This window comes from Anolis sagrei, chromosome 2 (genome assembly GCF_037176765.1).
Source record: "Anolis sagrei isolate rAnoSag1 chromosome 2, rAnoSag1.mat, whole genome shotgun sequence".
Classification (NCBI taxonomy): domain Eukaryota; kingdom Metazoa; phylum Chordata; class Lepidosauria; order Squamata; family Dactyloidae; genus Anolis; species Anolis sagrei.
Window position 1 is genome coordinate 118,001,009 of NC_090022.1, and position 21,549 is coordinate 118,022,557.

At 40.1% G+C, this 21,549-nt stretch overlaps 1 protein-coding gene across 1 annotated transcript in view; it reads left to right on the forward strand.

Annotated features, from left to right (window-relative positions):
- MYO15B (myosin XVB) overlaps positions 1-21,549 on the forward strand; it is a 100,864-nt gene that overhangs the window by 57,577 nt on the left and 21,738 nt on the right. Inside the window, exons 22-37 of the mRNA XM_067464812.1 lie at positions 1,174-1,371; positions 1,467-1,561; positions 3,236-3,330; positions 4,349-4,430; positions 6,110-6,202; positions 7,613-7,713; positions 8,850-9,242; positions 9,779-9,875; positions 11,233-11,334; positions 12,851-12,971; positions 13,490-13,577; positions 14,931-15,153; positions 17,098-17,213; positions 18,874-18,933; positions 19,191-19,266; positions 19,782-19,900. Coding sequence (XP_067320913.1) covers positions 1,174-1,371; positions 1,467-1,561; positions 3,236-3,330; positions 4,349-4,430; positions 6,110-6,202; positions 7,613-7,713; positions 8,850-9,242; positions 9,779-9,875; positions 11,233-11,334; positions 12,851-12,971; positions 13,490-13,577; positions 14,931-15,153; positions 17,098-17,213; positions 18,874-18,933; positions 19,191-19,266; positions 19,782-19,900 — 2,059 coding nt within the window. The remainder of the gene's footprint in view (positions 1-1,173; positions 1,372-1,466; positions 1,562-3,235; positions 3,331-4,348; positions 4,431-6,109; positions 6,203-7,612; positions 7,714-8,849; positions 9,243-9,778; positions 9,876-11,232; positions 11,335-12,850; positions 12,972-13,489; positions 13,578-14,930; positions 15,154-17,097; positions 17,214-18,873; positions 18,934-19,190; positions 19,267-19,781; positions 19,901-21,549) is intronic.

Consider the following 21,549-nt stretch of genomic DNA (forward strand, 5'->3'; position numbering starts at 1 on the left):
TTGCATGTCCATTGTAAACATTGTTCCAGCCCTACTTTAAAGCAGTAGAACCATTTAGCCAGTTCACAGCAGTTCATTTCAACCAACAGTTAAAATGTGTCAGGATTGCCAAACTGCTTGTTGTGGAGACAAACATGAGAGCTCACAGTCAAGTTCTTACAGGCTTGCTCAATGGCAGTGGTTCTCAACCTGTGGATCCCCAGATGTTTTAGCCCAGAACTCCCAGAAATCCCAGCCAGTTTACCAGCTGTTAGGATTTCTGTGAGTTGAAGGTCAAAACATCTGAGGACCCACAGGTTGAGAACCACTGCATAATTGAAGTGAAAACATTAATGAATTATTATATATTATGTGGGTCATGAATCCGATTCATTGACGGCCATGCCAATATGAAGTAATCAGTTGCAACAGACACCTTTGTCTCATAATTTTGTGCAAACATGTACTAAAATCTCAGATTTTAGTGTGGCATTCACACTTTCTTTTATATACAACAATTTTGGCACAAATAATAATAACAACTAGATAGGTAAATGCTGCTGTTCTTTTAATGGTTCATCCAAATGATATCTCAAATCACCATATGTCTTTATTACATTGTAGTCCCTACAAATTAATTCAGCAAATCCCAATTCAAAAGCAAGAGCAGATCTATTTAAAAAAAATCATTCAAAGCCTCCTTTTGGTTGCATTTATGTTCCAGAGTAGATGCACTAATTCAGGGTTGGATGTTAGATATGCTGTGTTTCTTTAAGCAGCTACAGCTCAGTACCACAGATTCTTCCCAAACCCAATTTTAAATGTTGTTTTCCTTCTGAATTTATTCAGTTATTTGGTGTGCCATTGAATCTTAAGCTTTCCAGCTTCTAAGACATGAAAATGGTAAACTACCCATCCAAGGAAAATCTTGATGTGAATCTTGGAAATCATTGGACTATTTGGGAGCATTAGAAATATGTTTGTACATTTATGCTCATGCACAAAAGGTGCTTCTAAAGTAGGCTTTTATTATGCTATCAGCCTACTTTTTCAATGGAATTCTTGTGTATGTATTCGCGCTCACACATCTTGCCATTTGTAACACTCCAATGCAGTTCTTCGACTTTAAAAAAATTCTCCCTCCCTCCCCTTCCTCTTTTATGAATCTGTCTCTCTTCAATCGGCTGACTCCAGAGGCCTGGATACGGTCCCTCGGGGCTGGACTGTGTCTATGTTTGCAGGCCAAGGATGGCAGGACTTAGCAGGCTGTGATTTTGTGCTGGACCTCATTGGAGAACTAGAGGCAGGCAATGGGCCCTCTGAATCCACCCCTGCTTATCCTATAACCCCTGAGCAGGATGAAAGCTACCTACGACAGAACTTTCCAAATAGGTGAGTGACTTCTGCATTGCATCTCTCTCTAGTGTAGCGTCAGAAGTCCGTTCTCTTCTGACCTTTCCTTTCCTTCTCATTTTCCTCTTTGTCAGGACACCCTTGAATATCCCTCCTGCACCAGATATCCGGGCTCCTTCCTTCCCACCTCCATCACTGCCTCCAGACTTTGACAGTATTGCCTATTCAGGTAAGTATTGCTAATCCCAAAGTGGGGTTTCAAACTGACTCAGCAACACAGTCATGAGTGTGATCCACATTCTCCTCCTTGAAAAAATCAGGATGCACGCCTGCATTTTTGTGTGTGTTCCACTAAGCATGGTGTTTCTGAAAGATGGCTTCCCCTCACATTTGTTCTGCCTCAAATATGGAATTTTAAAAGAAATCCAAGTAGTTTTGTAAAGTAGTTCATTTGCATCCCCTCCCCCTGGTTTCCCAACATTTCTTCGTTTTTCTTACACACCCAAAATACAATCCATTAAGGAAGATGCCAGAATGAGTGCTGCTCTGCCTCCACCCACAATTTGAAGTGTTGCGAATTATCTATAAATTTCTGTAAGACTTGAACCCAAGCTGTCTGAAGGACCATATTCTTCCACATGAGCTAGAGACTTTCAGGAAAGATCCTTCACTTAGAATTAAACCATTTCTCTAGTACTCCTCACTTTTTGGACAGGCAAGTATAGAGAAAGATGCTCCTCCACATATAGATGTCACAAGCCATTTAGGGCTTTAAATATAATCACAAGCACCTCTAACACAGAATGGAAGCATATTGGCAGCATATCGTTTTGGAAGGGGCTTTTAATGGTTTGCGATACTATTTTTGTTGGTCATCTTTTAATAACTGTGTTTCAAGTGGTTTTAATTCTATTGTCGAAGGCTTTCATGGCGGGAATCACTGGGTTGTTGTAGGTTTTTTCGGGCTGTATGGCCATGGTCTAGGGGCATTCTCTCCTGACGTTTCGCCTGCATCTATGGCAAGCATCCTCAGAGGTAGTGTGGTCTGTTGGAACTAGGAAAAAGGGTTTATATATCTGTGGAATGACCAGGTGAGACAAAGGACTCTTGTCTGCTGGAGCTAGGTGTGAATGTTTCAACTGACCACCTTGATTAGCATACAATGGGCTGACTGTGCCTGGAGCAAACTTTTGTTGAAAGGTAATTAGATGTCCCTGCCTGCTTCCTCTCTGTTGTACAGCACAACAACAGAGAGGAAGAAAAAAAGTTCAAGCACATTTTAGACACTGCTATATATGAGCTTTTGGTAAGAAACAGGAGAGAAAATATGCAGGATGCTCTGGTAATGTTTAAAAAGGGTAAAAATACTTTTATTTTTACCCTCAGATAAAAGAGTAAAATTGACAAAAGAAAGTTATCTAACTTTGATAGAGGAGTCTCTAATGCCTCCTCCCCCTTATACACAGACATTAAAGAGGGGGCTTAAAGAGGGGGCTTTAATGTCTGTGTATAAAGCACCTTGAAGTAGATGGAAGCCTCAATGATGCTCCACCTCAAACAAAGGGTAATCAGGCACTAACGACTTTTGGGAAGAAGGGCGAAGTGACCTCTACCTGCAAGCAGGAAGCAAAATGCCTTGAGGCATGCACTACAGGGTTCCCTCTGTCCCTAACTGTTCTGTATACAAGTGTTGATTCTTCTTCACTTCTAACAGAAGTAGGATGTAATGATCATAATGACAACACCATTTACAGTGGGTTTTTTTGGGTTTTTGTGGGCTGGCAGTTCTAGCCCTGAAGTGTCAAAGATATGAACTCTGCTAGGGGAAATAACAATGCCAGGAAGGATGATGAAAAATGGGGAGATATATGGTCTCATGATAAAAATGTGGGTTTCCCCCTAGAGCCGGGCAGCAGAAATAGCCCAAGAGGAGTGGATCATTATGTGGATGGCCTCTTTAGACCACTGCTGGATCATGCGGCCAGGAATTATTCATCGGTAAGAGTACTCTTTTCTCTCCTGCTGCTTCTTTTCTTACATATTCTTCCTTTCTGAGAGTTAGCATTGCCTTTGTGGTCTGTTTGGCATAATTGCTGTCCATTGTCTTATCACTTTGTCATGTCCTCAGGGGTCCATTTTCCAAGGCAATGACTGCTATCTAATTAGCGGCATGTGTCCGTGTATTGACTTTTGTGTATGTGGTGGATGGTAATTAATAGTGCCTAATGCAAGGTTCCAGGTGTGCACTATGAACCTAGCAGGCACAAGTCTATCTCCCCAGCCATTGCTCGTGTTGGTTGGGAAAGACAAATAATATTTTGTGTTCTAGATGCTCAGACATAACAGGGAACAAGGAGCAACCCTCCCACCTCAGCAGATAATTTCTCCAGTTGGAGGCTGAGTAGTTGGAGTTCCTATTGCACACCGAGTCTGAGCAACTATTCATTTATTTACGGCATTTGTAGCCCACTTTTCTCAGCCTTACGGTGACTCAAGGCGGCTCACAGAATTAGCACATTTAATGCCAAACATTCAAAAATACAATTAAAAACATATAACTCAACATTATAAAAGCATTTATAAACAATTTAAAAACACATTATGGCCAGTGTCATCCTGTTAAAATCATTACCCAGCAGCATTGTGTAGCCATTCCATGTTCATTCTTCCTATTTCATAATTACCTATTCCACTGTATTTCCAATCGCTTGTTCAAAAAGCCATGTTTTTACTCTTTTTCTGAAGGTCATGAGGGAGGGGGCCAATCTAATATCCCTAGGGAGGGTGTTCCACAGCCGAGGGGCCACCACTGAGAAGGCCCTGTCTCTCGTCCCCGCCAGGCGCGCTTGCAAGGAAGTCGAGATCGAGAGCAGGCCTTTCCCTATTTCTTCCTTCATCAAATCATAAATACCTTTGAAAAGTTGCACCCTCTGTAATGTTCATGATTTCCACTCCGGTGCACTAGATCAACTGTGTACAAAATGTTCTCCCTTTCTCTCTTTTTCATTATTTACAGGATCTGGACAGTGAGGGGAGTCTGACTGGACGCATGAAAGGAGGTGGGAAAATTGGGCCCGGTCAGCAAGGCATTTTTCCAGGTAAACATCAGTGGGTGGAAAAGAAATAAAGTTGTGACCAGGTGGGGAAAAAACTGTACTTTGTCTCTTTTTAATACCAAATACTTGTTCACACTGTCCAATTCTAGTGCAAAGCTTCAGATGAAGCTGAGATCATATGTGAGTCATTGACTATGAAATATATAAGATGTAAACCATTTTGAGATTCACCTTTCAAGAGGGTTCTTGAAAAGGATTTGCCTGCTCATTTTGACCCATTACTAAGAGTCCTCTCTTTTCTCCTTTTTATTACATCCATCATTCTTGCATATTATTTCTCTGTTTAGTGCAACAGCTGTCCCCCTGAGAGCCAGACAATGAGAAGGTCTTTCTGTCTCCCTTAAGATTTTGCTGATTGCATTACATTTGCCACTGTCTCAGAGTGTGGTGGAGGCTTTTAAACAGAGACTGGATGGCCATCTGCCAGGGGTGCTTTGAATGTATTTTTCCTGCTTTTTGGCAGGGGGTTGGGCTGGATGGCCCACAAGGTCTCTTCCAGCTCTATGATTCTATGACTTTCAGTCAAGGAAACCACAGAACTGAGTCTGCAAGACCTAAGCAAAGCATTTGATGGCTCACACATACAACAAAGTTGTAGCACTCCTCAAGATGACCTCTGCTCTCTTTTTTCCCATATAATTTTACTGCAAAGATATGAAGAATGGAGAAGGGTACAAGAGTGGATATAGAACAGGGGAATTTTCAGCCTCTTACATCTTTGTCTTCTTCCATTGTTATCTAATACAGAAAAGGTTTTTATGCTTGATAGCCGTCAAAAGCAACGTGCTGTGATTGAGTCCCTGATTTGTGAGAATGAGACAGTGGGGAACATTCACAAGACACTGAGAAAGGTGCATGGAAATGACACTATCGCAGTACTGTTAGTCGCTAGTTAGATTCTTCCACCAAGTTAGAGAGTTTCTGCTACTTGGCCATTGACTTATAAGTCTGAGGGGGTTTTTTGATCTTCTTTGCTACTCTCTTCCATCTTTTCCAGTTTTATCAGCTATTTAGTGAATTGCTGTTTTTGAATTATACCTAGGGTAGTTTACTTTTATTTAATGAAGTTTTCCCTTTTGATGTCTGTTTATTACCTTCTACAGAGAAAGATGCTCAGTGTGAATTACTACTACTACTGCTACTACTGCTACACTGGTACCTCGTCCCCCCCCCCCCCCCCGCAGGATTGAGACCCAGAGTGGCTCATAACTTTAAAAATAGACAAGAGATAAATAATAAAAAAGATTTGAACATTTAGCAATTATTAAAATATTTCAATTGAAATAGAATTAAAATAAAGGATGCATGTATTTGTGAATGTGTGTATACTTTATTTTGCTTTTTTAAAAAATAATAATTAGAATTGCAATATATTCCTATATATTGCAACATGGTGGATGGGACAAATGGGTATCTGTTTTAAAAATGAAAGGTGTGGCCCTGAAATACATTGTTTGTTTGCACTCACACTGTGGAGTGTGGGAATACCCATGGTTAACAGGAATCATGGACTTGGTTTAGTGCAGAAGCGGATGTTATTGCCCCAGCTTTCCCATCACTGACTATGATGACCAATATATGTGAACAGAAGTACCAATCACTTCTACTGTTCTTCTTGGGGATCAGTTTGCCATGGAACCATCTTTCTTTACTTTTCTCAGGCTACTCAGGAATGATGACCATGCCAGCATACCAGCCTATGCCCGTCATGGGAGGAATAATGCCTGGACTAGGTGGAATGGGGACAATGCCAGGTAACAAAAGTGTAGGCACTGGACTGAAGCAAATCAGATATTTCTGAGGAAGAGACCACTTTTCTGCCCAGCCCTATGTACTACCATGTCCATTTTCCTGATGAAGAAAATCAAACTTTTACTGGATGAGGGAATATTTGCAGAAACTGAGTAAGCTAAGTACAAAAGGAGAAATTGGAAGGAAAAGAGATAAACTGAGACATTATAAAAGCACATGAGAAAGTAGGACAACAAAGGACTAACTGAGACTGCCATAGGTGCATAGGTAAAAGGGTGGAGAATATGTTTCACAAGTTGCTTGCTACTATAGCTTTGTTCCAAATATTTTTTAAAACATAGCAAATATGTTGATAATCATGAAAGATAAAATAGCTTTACCCTATGCATAATATGAATGGGGAATGAAATCTACAGTATATAGGCAATGAAATTCACTGCCTTGCATGTGTATATAGCAGAGTGCAGAGATCATTAAGGCTTGCACCCCGGAGAGCATTTTTGTCAGTGAAGATAATATAAACTGTGAAGATAGTGCAGGGATAGAAAATAAGAATCTTTTTTTTAAAAAACTAACAGATTATGTAACCAAAGCTCTCATGGACTACATAGCCCACTTCATCACATGCCAGGAGCGTTGCCTCACTTGTCAGGTTATTATTTATATATATTTGGATAAGAGGTGGGAGAGGATTTAAGAATTGATTATATGTATTTCCTAAGAATTTAACATATGTATTTCTCAGGCTATGATGCCATTCAGTGTATGGGCCCCAACTAAGTTAGATAAGGCTTAGTACTGTCTTATGTAACACTAATATAATTCATAATCTTCCCAGCAATGAATAAATTCCATAGTTGCCAGACCAATGAAGAACTGAGGGTGGGATGGGAGACATCATATTCTCTAGCTTAGTTGCTAAAAATAAATATGAAACAAGGGTGAATGTAAACTTGAATGTCACTAGATTGGTGTCAAAATGTAGATTAAAGTGCAGTCATATTCAAACTCCAGATTTTTAGGCTGTTTTTGGAAGGGTTCTTGGAGGATAGACTTCTGCTGAGTTCTGCAACCATTTCTCCTCACTAATGGAACCCCCAGTGAGGAATTGCACCATTAATACCTATGTGTTATGGGCATCTATGGTTTCTTTTATCATTTTGTGACAATATGTGTCCTCTTTAGGCATTTTCTAGGTCCTCCAGTGTGACTCTGTGGTATTCCTTTGTCAGAAGTTCTTCTTTTCAATAGGGCTTTCTATTATCCACCATTTTGCATACCCATGTGAAGTCTAAGAATGGATCCCCCATGGATACTGGGTTTGCTCTGTAACAGAGAGTGGCCACATACTGTGAGAAGGCTGAAAGTTTGCTCTGAGACTTTTTATTACCATCTCTCTCTTCCTCTCTCAGCTATGATGATGCCCCAGGCTCAGCCTGTAATGCCATCACTAGATCCCAATCAAGTGGCAGCACAGCAACAAGCCTTCATCAACCAGCAGGCATTGCTTCTGGTAAGTGAAAAGATCACAAAAGGGACATGTGGATCCTCCAGATATTGTTGAACTGCAACTTCCATTATTCTTCATCATTAGTTATATTAGTTAGGACTGATGAAATCGTAATACTATGTAACAAAACTTGAAAAGACATTTTGTTCCTGGTTTAAAAGTGTTATTTCTTGTTTATTTGGGCAGTCATTTCTTTGAAAGTAGTTGTTATACTCCAGAAACTTCTTTTTTTGTGGCCCTACAAACTATGTTACATTGATTGAAACTCTATAAGATATTCCTTGAAAAACTGTATCAAAATGTGTTACAAAATGTTCTGTAAAAATAATGTTTTTGCAGTTTAATAAACTTTTTCCATGTTTTATGTCATTTCCTAATTGGTTCTAATTAAGAAATGACATTGATAACCCAGGAACAAACATCGTGTTACATAGTATAATCTGACAACTGAAGGTCAAGTCAAGAGTAATTGGTTTTAATTGTTTATATGGTTTTTATAATATTCGGTTGAATGTTTTTAATTGTACTTTATGAATGTATGGCATCCAGTTCTGCCAATTTCTGTAAGCCACCTTGAGTTGCCGTAAGGCTGAGAGAGGCGGGCTACAAATGCCATAAATAAATAAATAAGTTTGTAATAGAACTGTGTCCTTTACCATACGTCTTGCTCAGGACTGTCACATAAGGAGACCACACTCTGTTCTAGTGTAAATCTTGGGCTTGGTGTCAGTACTTCCTTGCTGCTTTTTTCTTCAAAATGATTATTACATTTTTAAGGTCATAATAACATAATTGGTTCAAAACCTGGAAAAAGAGAACTGCCATCTTGATTAAGCTAAATGATGCTCAGATTTCAGTGCCCCTTACTGATCAGTTGGTATCTATATTGTATGTCAACGATAAAATAAGACACCATTTTCCAAAATATTATTAAATATGAAATATGTGGCACATGAGAATCCAGAATGAAAATATTGTGGATGAGAATTCCTATAATCCCAAATCAGCATGGTCATTGCTGAATATAATATAAGTTGTTCTCCAAAACATCTGAAGCTCATGGAACATCTGAAGCTACATGTTGGATATCAATTCACAGGTTAAATAAAGTTTAGAAACATCTATATTTCATATTGCAGGCTCAGCAGATGACTCTTCAAGCCATGACACTTTCTCAGCAGCAGCAAGGGCCGCAACACCGGCAAAGAGAGAGGTCTCCTGAATTTCCAAGAGCAAGGCGATCACCCTCAAGGAGGAGGTCACCAGAACCTTCAAGGCCATGGCGAGGCTCTCCACCAAGGTCACCTGAATTTCCAAGGCGGAGAACATCAACAAAGAGAAGGTCACCTGAACGTTCAAGGGCCAGACGGGCCTCACCGCAAGATGAATCACCCGAATCTTCAAGGCAGAAACAAGATTCTCCTCCTCCACCTCAGTCTTCTGTAGCTGCTAAACCCAAACGCCTCAATAGTAGCCAGAAGAAAGTATCTGCTAATCACCAATCAGAATCTCCTCCTGAGGCTCCAGAGCTGGTATGTACTTTGGCAAATTCAACAAACACCCCATCACATCTGAGTGGCATTCTGTTTGACATGAATGGACCAAAAATATAGTGAACTTCACAAGCATGTCATCAGAGTCTCCCAGTATTGCCCAAAATTCAAACTACTGTATGAAGCTGCATCCACAAACTAGTTCTAGTAGTTTTTGTAACTTTTCCAAACTCTGATGGGTTCCAACTGAAGTATAAATATTGCATCTTAAAAGAGTTAACTGACAAATGAGAATGAGCTAAGTATGAGGAAGATCAGTACAAATTAGCAGAAAAGATGTGCATGCTTGCGCCCCCATGTGTGCATGTGTGTTGTTTATTGTCCCTAATGTGACCTGCTCATTTTACCTGGATGGCTTAACTCCAAGTCCGTATTTTGTGAAGATCGAATTCTGAAATGAATGTGAATCCCAGTTTAAAAGCAAATATCTAAAAAAGATACTAGAGACACTGAGAGGAAGCCTGGAGAAGTTAAATAAAAAACCGAGCTCTAATAAAGGACATCTTGTTGTCTAGATCCACATCTGCCAAGAAAAGGAGCACCCAGGCATCAAAACAGGCACACTTTCAAAAGAAACTATCCAGAAAAAAATAGAGTACTTCCAAAAAATTGGTGAGTCACATGTTATTATTCTTCACTTTATTTTTCTACATCAACATCTGTTTCCATGAATGCAAAGTATTAATTTTCCAGTTGTTGTTACCTACCCACAGAAAATGTCAGTAATATACTGAAAGTATTCTTACATTAGGAGCCCCCGGGGGCGCAGTGGGTTAAAGCACTGAGCTGCTAAGCTTGTTGATCAAAAGGTCGCAGGTTCGATTCTGGGGAGCGGCGTGAGCTTCCGCTGTCAGCCCTAGCTTCTGCCAACCTAGCAGTTCGAAAACATGCAAATGTGAGTAGATCAATAGGTACCGCTCCGGCGGGAAGGTAACGGCGCTCCATGCAGTCATGCTGGCCACATGACCTTGGAAGTGCCTACGGACAACGCTGGCTCTTCGGCTTAGAAATGGAGATGAGCACCACACCCCAGAGTCAGACATGACTGGACTTAATGTCAGGGGACTACCTTTATCTTTTTTATTCTTACATTATAATGAATATTTTCAATTCTTCAGTTCTCAAGGGTCAGGAAGGGACCCCAACAGACTAAGATCATGTGCTTCCACACCCCAGTTGTTTAGCCCCACAAAATGATTTTACTCAAATGATATGTTTGGAGGTCTTGTGGATTATTCTTCTTCCCTGTAGTGTGTGAAATGGTTCAGAAACTCCTGAAGCCCCGTCTACATTGACATTATAACACAGATTGAACTGTATTATATGGTCAGTGTAGACTCAAATCATCTAGTTCAATGCAGTTAAGGTCTACTTTGACCTTATAATGCAGTTCAATCTGTATTATAATGCAGGTATAGATGGTGCCTGGGTGTATATTACTAAAAGGTTTTCTCTTTCTTGTTATACTTCTGATACACCAGAACTACAGATATTAAAAAATAAAAAGAAATGGTGTGGTTTACACAATACTTAATTTCATATAAGCTAACCAGTTAAAATGTGGTTTATATTTTAAGTCCCTTCAAACCTCTGCTTTTATTTGATTATTTTAACTGAAATGATGAGCCCCCGGTGGTGCAGTGGGTTAAACCCTTGTGCCGGCAGGACTGAAGACCAACAGGTCAGAGGTGTGAATCCAGGAAGAGCACGGATGAGCTCCCTCAGTCAGCTCCAGCTCCCCATGCCAGGACATGAGAGAGGTCACCCACAAGGATGGTAAAACAAAGGCACCCAGGTGTCCCCTGGGCAACATCCTTGCAGATGGCCAATTCTCTCACACCAAAAGTGACTTGCAGTTTCTCAAGTCGCTCCTGACACACACACACAAAGAAACCCTGAAAAGATACCATCAAGTCTAGGAAAAGCAGAAGTAAGCATCTGCCAATGCTTGACCTTCATATCTCTGCAGGGCAACAACCAAGTCCTATGAAGTCAATAACTCCCCCATCAAAGACCTGGAAACCTCCAAATAAACTACAACCAGAGGATCAGCAGAAGCCTCAAAATGCAGGTGAGCAATGGTCAAATACAGACAACACGTACAGGAGAAGAAACAAATTCTGAGGTATTGGGTGAAGGCAAAGAAGAGTTGAATGCTTCTTGAAGAACAGCTGGTTTGATGCAGCAGCATAAGCATAAGAGACAACATCACTTGGTGCACAAAGTATTTTGAGAATAGAGGCACATTATAAGGATAGGAAGGAACCATTTCCCACAACCAGCATATTCTCCCATTGTCCTAAACCAGTTATGGGCAAGCTTCGACCCTCCAGGGGTTTTGGACTTCAACTCTCACAATTTGGAATTCTTGGAGTTGAAGTCCAAAATCCCTGGAGGGCCGAAGTTTGTCCATGCCTGTCCTAGACAGTACCAGTTAACAATTTTTCAGTTGCTGTTAAAGTGTTCAAGTTGCTTTTATTTCTTTGGCTCTTGGCTCATGTCCACTGCCACAAAGTTCACAGGACAAAACTAGTTTGCACTCAGTTAACTCAGCAAACAGAGAGTGAAGAGGAAGGGCAGGCAGAATTTACTCTTTGCAGTAGACTTGACAGCAAGCTAAAGGGCAATGCTCAGACCAGAGCAAATTGCTACAATCACTCATAGCTCACAACTTCTTCCTCATTAGTACAGTAACTTTTGCCATCCTGACCCTACTGTGATTTTGGAGGCGTACCCTACAACATCTTTGAAATGTTGGAGGTTTTTCTTGTCCTGACAGATCATCTCTTAACACCTTTTTGTATCTCCATCCTATTGAACAAAAGACACTGGGGACCCTAATGGATTCTACTAGTATACATGCTTTATCTGTCTCCTACTCATGAAGTATTCCTGTATTCCTCCTGGGAATGGTTAGATTCAGCCATTCCTTTTCCTCTCTCCTAGATTGAATTAATTGTGTGCAAACTGTTTTTGTATTTTGAATACTCTTGGCAGCAACTGGAGTGCAGGGATGAAAAAGACAGGAAATAGAAAGAGGAGATAGAAACTGCAGGTGTATCGACATTGTAAATTCAGTGCAGTTTGACACCACTTTAACTGTCATAGTTTAATCCTGTGGAATCATGATAATTGTAGTTTTACAAAGCATTCAGCCTTTGCAGGTGCCTTGCGAAATTACATGATCCAGGATTCTATAGTATTGGCAGTTAAATGGTGTTAACCTACATTGATTCTCCAGTGTGAATGCAATTTGGGACATTTTAAAAACTGCTCCATTTGTGGAGGGGCTCTCTTGGACATGTTGGGATAGTTGGAGAATTTCAAGAGGTCAACCTTCCTTTTCCATCCTATCTCTACAATGTCTTTATACTGGCTGGTAATTGAATTCTGCTAGCAAGCGGGCCTCCTTGCTTTTTCTGGCCTCAATAACAAAGGAGCTAAAGGCAGAACACAGCCTAATAGGGAAGTAGCAAGTTTGTGAGCATGAGACTGAGATGGGACTCAGGAGAAACTACCAAGAGGGATGTGAACATGGGACATAGAGCTATGTTGTAGGTCTCTCTCAAAACTATTTTCTTCTTTAGGCTTAAAAGAAAATAATCAAGCACAACCTTCTCTGCCAGAACCAAGCCAGGAGATAAAGAACATTGTTAAAACACATCAGAATCGGCCCGTCCCACCACCCGTACCTGCCAAGCCTCTCAGGTGAGGAGTGGGCTTTGTTTAGACCTTTGAGGAGAAGGATACTCTCATTGTTGCTCCCATGCCAGCCAAACCTTTCGTAGTTTACTGTTACAATGTGGATAGACATCACCAAAACAATGTATAGACATTTCCTTGCATGACTAATAACTAATAATTAAGGCCTTTGATCTTTGATATTACTGTTTTTAAATTGTTTTAAATTGTTTTTAAAATGTGTTCAATTTTAGCCTGTTCTTGTAAGCCGCTCCAAGCCCCAGAGGAGTGGCGGCATATAAGTTCGAATAATAAATAAATAAATAAACTAATTGCAAAACAACCCATTTAGACAGATGTCTTGAGATGTTCTCTTTCCAGCATGGGAGCAATCATAGAAATGTTGTAGTTACAGGCACAGAAGAAAACCTGTTCTCTGAGTACAAGTGTTTAGTTGCATGTGATTCCATCATTTTTGCATCCAGTAGATTGATCATGGGAGGGTATTTTGTTTTCTTTGTTTTTCTTTTTTATGTTGCTTACAGAAATATTTCTAAACCCTTTGTGAAAAAACACGACCCGAAGGAAGAAGCTCTGGCAAAGCTGGGGATTGCAGGATTGGGTCCATCACCAGTAAGCATTATTTTGCCACTTCATGCATTACAAGGGGAGTGAATGTGATCCAGTATCCAAAGTCTTGTTGAGATTTTCAAGTCTACATTTCCAGACAACCAATGATGGCCTCTTGGTATCTTTGGGCAAGTTTCCCATCCTAATCGATCTCACAAGCGTGTTGTGATGATAAAAATTGTATAAAACCTATATGGCACCTTGACCTCCTTGCTGGAGAAAAAAAGATACACATATGATGAATTTACATATTACAGAAATAACTAAAGTGACAGTGTCAGGACTCCTGTCTTTTTTTTAGGTTAACTACAAGGGCCAAATGAGGTGGGGCAGGTTGAAATGACTTCATGCTGTTCACATGATGCACAGGTTGCATTTGCCTTAATGCCTAACAAGGCTGCTTAATGAAGTCTTTCCCAAGGGATGCTCTGGAGCTTCCCCGTGTCTGGTTCTGGCTTTGGTTTTTAAGTGTGTGTGTGTATGACTAGAGGATTTTATCTAGTTTCTTCATACCTGCCTTTTCAAGCCTTAGCCTTCTTTTGATTTCTTGATTATCGTCTTGATGTTAATTAGTGAAAATCTGCCATAGAAAATCTTTAACATTTTCAAAACATTTTATTACCCACTTTAAAGTTACATATATCATCTGATCTTTTTCTTTTCTTAATATTCAGTACTGCTTTTGCACTTTCTTCCTTAGCTACTTTTTTTCATGTCAGGAGCGACAGGAAACTGCAAGTTGCTTCTGGTGTGAGAGAATTGGCCATATGCAAGGATGTTGTCCAGGGGACACCAGGATGTCCCCATCCTTGTGGGAGGCTTCTCTCATGTCCCTGCATGGGGAGTTGGAGCTGGCAGAGGGAGCTCATCCGCACTCTCCCCAGATTTGAACCTGCGACCTGTTGGTCTTCAGTCCTGCTGGCACAGAAGTTTAACCCACTGTGCCACCAGGGCTCCTTCCTTAGCAATCACCAATAGATATTCCAAGTTGTTATTTTCTGCTAGCAATTTAATACCACTGACCAATCTTTGTTGCTTTGTTGTTGTCCTCCTCCTCAATTTTTTTCGCCACCTTCCTCTGAATGCAATCCTGCTTTAAGTCTGAAGTCCACTTAGATGGATTACTATGTTTAAACCTCCAGTCAGGTTTCTTGGGAGAGATATTTAGCAAGTTGGACGAACAAATGTTTCTTGTCATCTACAGTTTAGGAGATCAATGCCAGGAAACGTTCAACTCACCTTTTCTGCCTCTGAGTTCTGCATTGCTGCCATATACTATTAGTGGCAAAATTGAGCAAAATGCTAGCCTTGTATCTGTGGCCAGGTTTGATCCTTGTTTTCCCTTTTTGCACCTAGCAAAGCCCAACATCACCAGAGAGGAGCATGCCATCTCCACCACCTCCTGGCAAGCTGTCTCATTCCATCAGAGAAAAACAGTTGCCCCTCATGAACCTCTTTGCTCGGCCATCCCCTGCCTCTCCCACTGCTGCCTCGGTGCTTCCTCCTCCTGTGGCATCACCCCCTCTGCCTCCACCACCCCTCCCTACAGATTATACCCCAGAGGAAACAGGTGTTCAAGGTGAGCTTGCAGGTCTTGTACCTTCCCTTTCTGTGGGCTTCCACAGACCAACCGGATGTGGGTCAATGTACTTTGCATAGCAGACAGCATGTTTTCTCAGCAGAAAGCCTTTCAATGGCAAGCAATCATTTTATTCATACAGAACTGCATTTATTCTTCAAACTTGACTAATACTGAGGCAAAATGAGTATTTCTGTACTATGTAGTAGTGTCTGTCTCTATTTTTAGCATAATTCATTTGTCTACAGCACAAAAGGGAGTGTTAAGCGATAGCCTTTTTTCAAAATGTATGTCATCTAGTAAAGGTAAAGGTTTCCTCTTGACATTAAGTCTAGTCGTGTCCGACTCTGGGGGATGGTGCTCATCTCCATGTCTAAGTCAAAGAGCTGGCGTTGTCCATAGACACCTCTAAGGTCATGTGGCCAGCATGACTGCATGGAGAGCCATTACCTTCCTACAGAAGCAGTATCTATTCATCTACTCACATTTGCATGTTTTCAAACTGCTAGGTTGGCAGAAGCTGGGGCTAACAGTGGGAGCTCACCCCAGTCCCTGAATCAAACTGCTGACCTTTTGTTCAGCAAATTAAGCATCTCAGCAGTTTAACCCACTGCACCACAGGGGGTATCTCCTCTGCTATAAATACCTACAATATTTTCCCAGAGCTGGGGCTCAAAGCTAGTTTACTAACATTTTATAAAGATAGAAAAGAACATGTGTACTAATAAAACCAGGGGCTCCATGTCATCTACTTATAGGCTATTTTGAATGTATAGCTTCCAAATATTACTTTACTTCATCACTTTGTCTAACACTGCCAAATGTTTGATATTTTTCTTTTCAATACGGATATTATTGAATCTCATTTTACTCCTTCCACTATTTCTGCTTTTATCATTGTATATGTGTTTTTCATTTCTAAAGGCACCCATTAATTTTAACGAGATAACGGCAAAATAATATAAAGCTTGTCAGCTGCCTTAAGCAAATAAGAATCCTTCTATACAATATCCAGATATAGTTGACTTATAAAATAAAAAATAGCTACATTTATTCATAAGAGTAGAATAGAATCCACAGGTGAACAATACTTGCATAAGGGTGAACAACAAATCAACCGAAAATGTACATGTTTTTGAGATCCTTTCATTAGCTAAGGTATAAAAAAGCATCTATGTGTCTATACATAAGCAGAGGCATGGAAGTCCCAACTTTGACTAGTTATATTAAGCCATGGAATCCATAATTAAACTCTGTCTAAGAATGGAGAGTTCAGGCTGAAAGAGTCCCCAGTAAACGTACAGGTATTAAATGTGCATCATCTCAGAGCCTGCTGAAAGGAAGACACAAAGTGGTGGTTCCCCATTAGATGATATAGTTTTCTCTATGCCTGTTGCTTTTCTATGGTTCACCAACTACAGGCACTAGGAGACAATGCAGCTCAGCCATAGGTGCCCAGGGTTGGTTAGACTACAACTTCTTTCAAGCACAGTCAGTGCAGCCAGTAAGGTCTAAGAAGACAAATTACAATGTTGTTGTTTCTGTTGTTGTTCTATGCCTTCAAGTTGCTTCTCACTTGTGGTGACACTAAGGTGAGTTTTTTAAATTATAGGATTTGTTCAGAAGGGGTTACCATTGCATTCCTTTGAGGCCGAGAGAGAGTGAGGGTTCCCATAGTCTCATAGGACTTGGCTTCTGGATCTTGAGCACATTCACTAAGCACCATCCCCTGAATTCCACAGAACGTTGCCATGGCAGTTAAAATGGAATAATAGTACTATAGCAGTGCAATGTGATAGTGTTCTTTTCCTTGGAGAAAATGTGAATATGTGTAGTTAAAGGAATCATAAAATACTGCTTTTAAGCTGCTTTGAAAGCCATATTAGTAGAAATGTGGAACAATGTGGAACACTTCTCCTCTGATTCCTCTTCTGTCACACATAGGCTCAGCTCGAACAATGAAGGAAGATACCAATATCAAAACCCAACTTATTAATCTCTCTGCGAGTGTCAGCTTCTCCTATGCTAATTCTAGTTGGAAAATCTTCCTACGCAAAGAGGTAAGTCAATCAATCAAATCAAATCATTTATTTCGGTCATTGACCAGCACAGAAAAGAGGTAAGTCAGAATTCATCAAACCACAAAATTGCTTTTGGTGAAGTCCCTAGTTGTTAACATTTACAAATCCAGATTGCCAGTACAGATTTAAGGTGAATACACCTATGGTGAGAGAGTATCTCATAAATGGGGAGACCCTATAGTTAGACATGTCACAGCAGTTGATTAGGTTTATCTGCTTCTAGCTTTAGATTGTTCTTGAATTATTTCCTAATTTTAGAAAGTATCATTTTAAAAGTGCTGGATAAAAACTATGATGTCTTGCTGTGTGTCATAATTTCACTTGATAAATTCTGCATGGTAGAACTGAGACTAACCCTGGTGAAATGGGTCTTGTTTTTTGTTTTATGTACCTTCAAGCTGACTCCAGCTTATGGTAACCCTGTTGTAGAGTTTTCTTTACAAAAAAATCTTTTTAATCTGAGAGAGTGTGACTTGTCCAAAGTATTCCAGTGGTTTCCACAGTTGAGTGAGCATTTGAAATCTGATCTCCAAATATCCTAGTCTGACATTCAAACAACTACCCAATGCTGGCTCTTCTAAATGGGCCTGTAAAGGTAAAGGTTTTCTCTTGACATTAAGTCTATCTGGCATTGGACAATGCCGAAGAGCCGGCCTTGTCCATAGACGCCTCCTAGGTCATGTGACCAACATGACTGCATGGAGTGCCGTTACCTTCCCACTGGAGTGGTACCTATTGATCTATTCACATTTTCATGTTTTCGAACTACTAGGTTGGCAAAAGCTGGGGCTAACAGCAGGAGCTCACCTTGTCCCATGCATTTCAACTGCTGACCTTCCAGTCAGCAAGTTCTTCCACTAGTGGTTGATAAACTGTGAATCCATGATAAATGGGCCTGTAGGATGATAAAAATTATTAGTTATTAATTTTGCAATCACAGTGCTGAAGGACTTATTAATCTTCCTGCTATAATGGGATAGACTATTTTGAAACTATATGAGTGTTTCCATGTTTTAGCTTGAATTACATAAAAAACTAGAATGAAACTAGGCTCCCTGTGCCAAGAAAAGAACTTATTTGGATGGATTGTTAATTTCCTATGATCTCCAGACTTGTGAGTCCTTGAAAGCATAGGTATCAACCCTAACTAGTTACCCCAACTAGAATAGACACATTGGATCACATAAAGTGCTCAACTAGAGCAATTGATTCAGTAGGCCTATTCTTTTATTTCTTTTTTTTAAAAAAAATTTAATGTTTCTATTTTTTTCCACACAAGAGGGGGAGGTGGAAAAGTCATGAAAAAAGAAAGAAGAAACAAGTCTGGGGTAGTAGAGTTATTGTTAGTAAATATCTAGTAGGTCGCCAACAGAGAGGAAGGGGGTTTGGGGGGGAGGCATAGTGTATTATGGTATTAATAATGGAAACATCTATTTGTTAAAATCAATCACCATTAAACATCTTATCTAAAGTATTAATAATTCTATATATCCTCTATAGTAAAGAGTGGGCCCATTCTAATTGGGAATAGCAATTGTTTTTAGGCCAAAATTCACATTAATACATTTGGTGTGAGTGGAGGTTAATTTATTTCTCTGTGTGTTAAAGAGAACTTTCTTTTTGATCTGTTCTCCAACAGGTTTTTTACCCCAAGGAAAACTTCAGTCATCCTTATTGCTTGAATCTATTGTGTGATCAGGTGAGCATCAGTATGTGTAGGAGAATAAACTCTCCCCTTTCTCCCATTCCTGAATTATTAGCCTCTCTACCAAGAATCCATCTGTCCGTCCTTCCTGTCTGCCTATCTTTCTCCATCCCCTCTTTTTTGTTGTCATAGTTTGCCTTTTCCAAAGTACGCACCTGCTTTCTTCTTTGAGCTTCTAGCTTCAAAGCTTTCCTCTTGACATTTTCAATAAAAAGAGAGTGAGCTTAACAGAAGTCAATCTCCCTATCCAGATCATCACAGACACTTACTCAGAGTCTTGCATTCGGATCTCCAGAGAAGAGAGGCGCAAGATGAAAGACCTTTTAGGTAAGCAACTTCTCTTACTCTTACTCCATTCTGCCTTGTTTATTTTATTGATCTTGAACACTACTGGGCTAAGGGCAAGGCTCAAGTCTGGATCTTCTTACCATTCTATTGCTCGTGATCAAGAAACTGGCTACCATATTAAAGCTCCCCCATTTCAATCTCCAATTTGCCAACCCTTTTGAAAATGCAGAAAGATTTCCAAGTGTCAGAAGATCACCACTCTGATAAAGCTCCAGCAGAATAACCCATTTAGTTTTCTCAACGCAAAAAGAATGAAGGAACTCTGTATTAATTATTACTGACTTCAGAAGATCAGGTCCTTGCTTGCAGAAATTTGATATGTGCCAGTGTGAAATTCAGATCCAAGCTCTTCACCCATAGAGTAATGCAGGCTTCTTCACAAACAATAAATTGTTAAACCGTGAAAAAAAAGAGAGTAAACACAGCCATAAGCAGTAAAATCAGGTTGTATCCTGTCTTTACTAATGATTCCCACCCGTTTGCATTCCTAATAGCGGACTTCAAAGTGGGTATGGATGCCAGTTCAATTCTAGAAGATGGGATAAAGAAGAGGATTGTGGTGGCTGCACGAGATAACTGGACCAACTATTTCTCTCGCCTTTTCCCAGTTAAGGTAACTCAGACTGGCCTTTGTTTAAATGACAGGAGAGAGAATCTCTTGGGCTCTTGTACTTGGGATGGGACTGACTCTTAATCCCCTTGGCCTTGCCAGCAACAATGTCAACTCTGGTGCCAACCCTTCTGGGGTTTCTCTTTGATTAAAAATTCAATTGAAAAATGCATAGGAATCAAACCTTGGCTCATTCACGAACTAATTTGGTATTATTAACCAAGTTAGTCATCTCTCAATCTTCTACTTGCAAACAATTATGGGCAAAGGATAGAGGGCAACAAAACATTTTGCTTCCTGTGACAAAGGAAAATAGATTGCTGTTTCCCAAATACTGAAGGTCATGAGGGAAAAGAAATAGGAAAGAAAAACTGATTTTAATGTGCACAAAAGAAAAAGTACAATGGAATGTGAAACAGAAAAATTACAATGTATGTAGAGGAAATAGCAAATAGATGAGAAGCAGAATATAAAGTAATTTGAGAGATTTGAATATTTTGTTTCTGTATGCTTTCAAGTCATTTCTGACTTTTGACAAACTTAAGGCAACCTTATCACAGGGTGGCCTTATTTGGGTGGCTGAGAGTGTATGACTTGTGCAGGGTCACCCACGGGGTTTTCATGGCCAAGTGGAGAATTGAACCCTAGTCTCCAGAGTCATAGTCCAACATTCGCACCACGTTGACTCTCTGTTGCAGGAAATGCTATAAAGTATAAAGAGACATGAGAGCTCAGAAATGGATGTGTGGAGAGGAAGAGAGGAGAGCAGACATGATGGTACTACTACAGGACAAATAAAGACAGACAGAAGAGAGGAAAAGGAGAATAGTAGCCAAGAGAGACAGTGTTACATGTACTTGGGTATGAAGAAAAAGAAAGGTGAAAAATAGGAGTGCAAACAATTTCCTCAGGCAGTTAACAAAAAAGCATCTAAAACCACACAGTCACAATTGTGAAATAAAGTACATATTCTACACCAAACACAACTGATTAGTATGATTACTAAAGATTGCTGAGATAGTGTTGCAAAGTCCTCACAATACTTAAAACGCTCTGTATAAGTAGTAGGTAGTTGTAAAAGAGCTGTGATAAGGGAGGGAACTGCCCAAGGACAAACAATACCAAAAAGCTAAAGGAGAGCTGGTGGAGCATAGAGGAAGGCCAAGGGCGGAGGTGAAGAGTTGTGAGATAGGAGAAATTGTGGTAGCAGAGACACTTGGAAGATAAGGGGAAGACCCTGTTGAATTTTATCTGGACTGCCATTAGACTTATTTGGAAGAAAGAAAAAACAAATCTGTGATTAGATAATGGACTGCCTGGTATCATTTATTTAGTGGTAGCAGCAGAACTATTAAACACTAGCTCCATCTACTGATTGTCTAGTGTGGTGTTCCTATTTTAGTTGGAGCTGCTGAGAAATAAGTAACTGTTTGCTTTTCCAAGGCTTTTCTTGGATTTGTAAAGATGCAAGCTGGGGCTTTTCAGGTTCCTCTTTTCAAAGAAAGAGGGTCACTCTGTGACAGTAATACTATTGTTTTAACAAATCTAATACAGAATAAAATAGAGCTGAAGGTTGATCAGCCACATTCTAAACATTTCTTGCACTACCTCTATTGCAATGCCTGGTGATCTCTGCCCTAAATGTGTCCCTA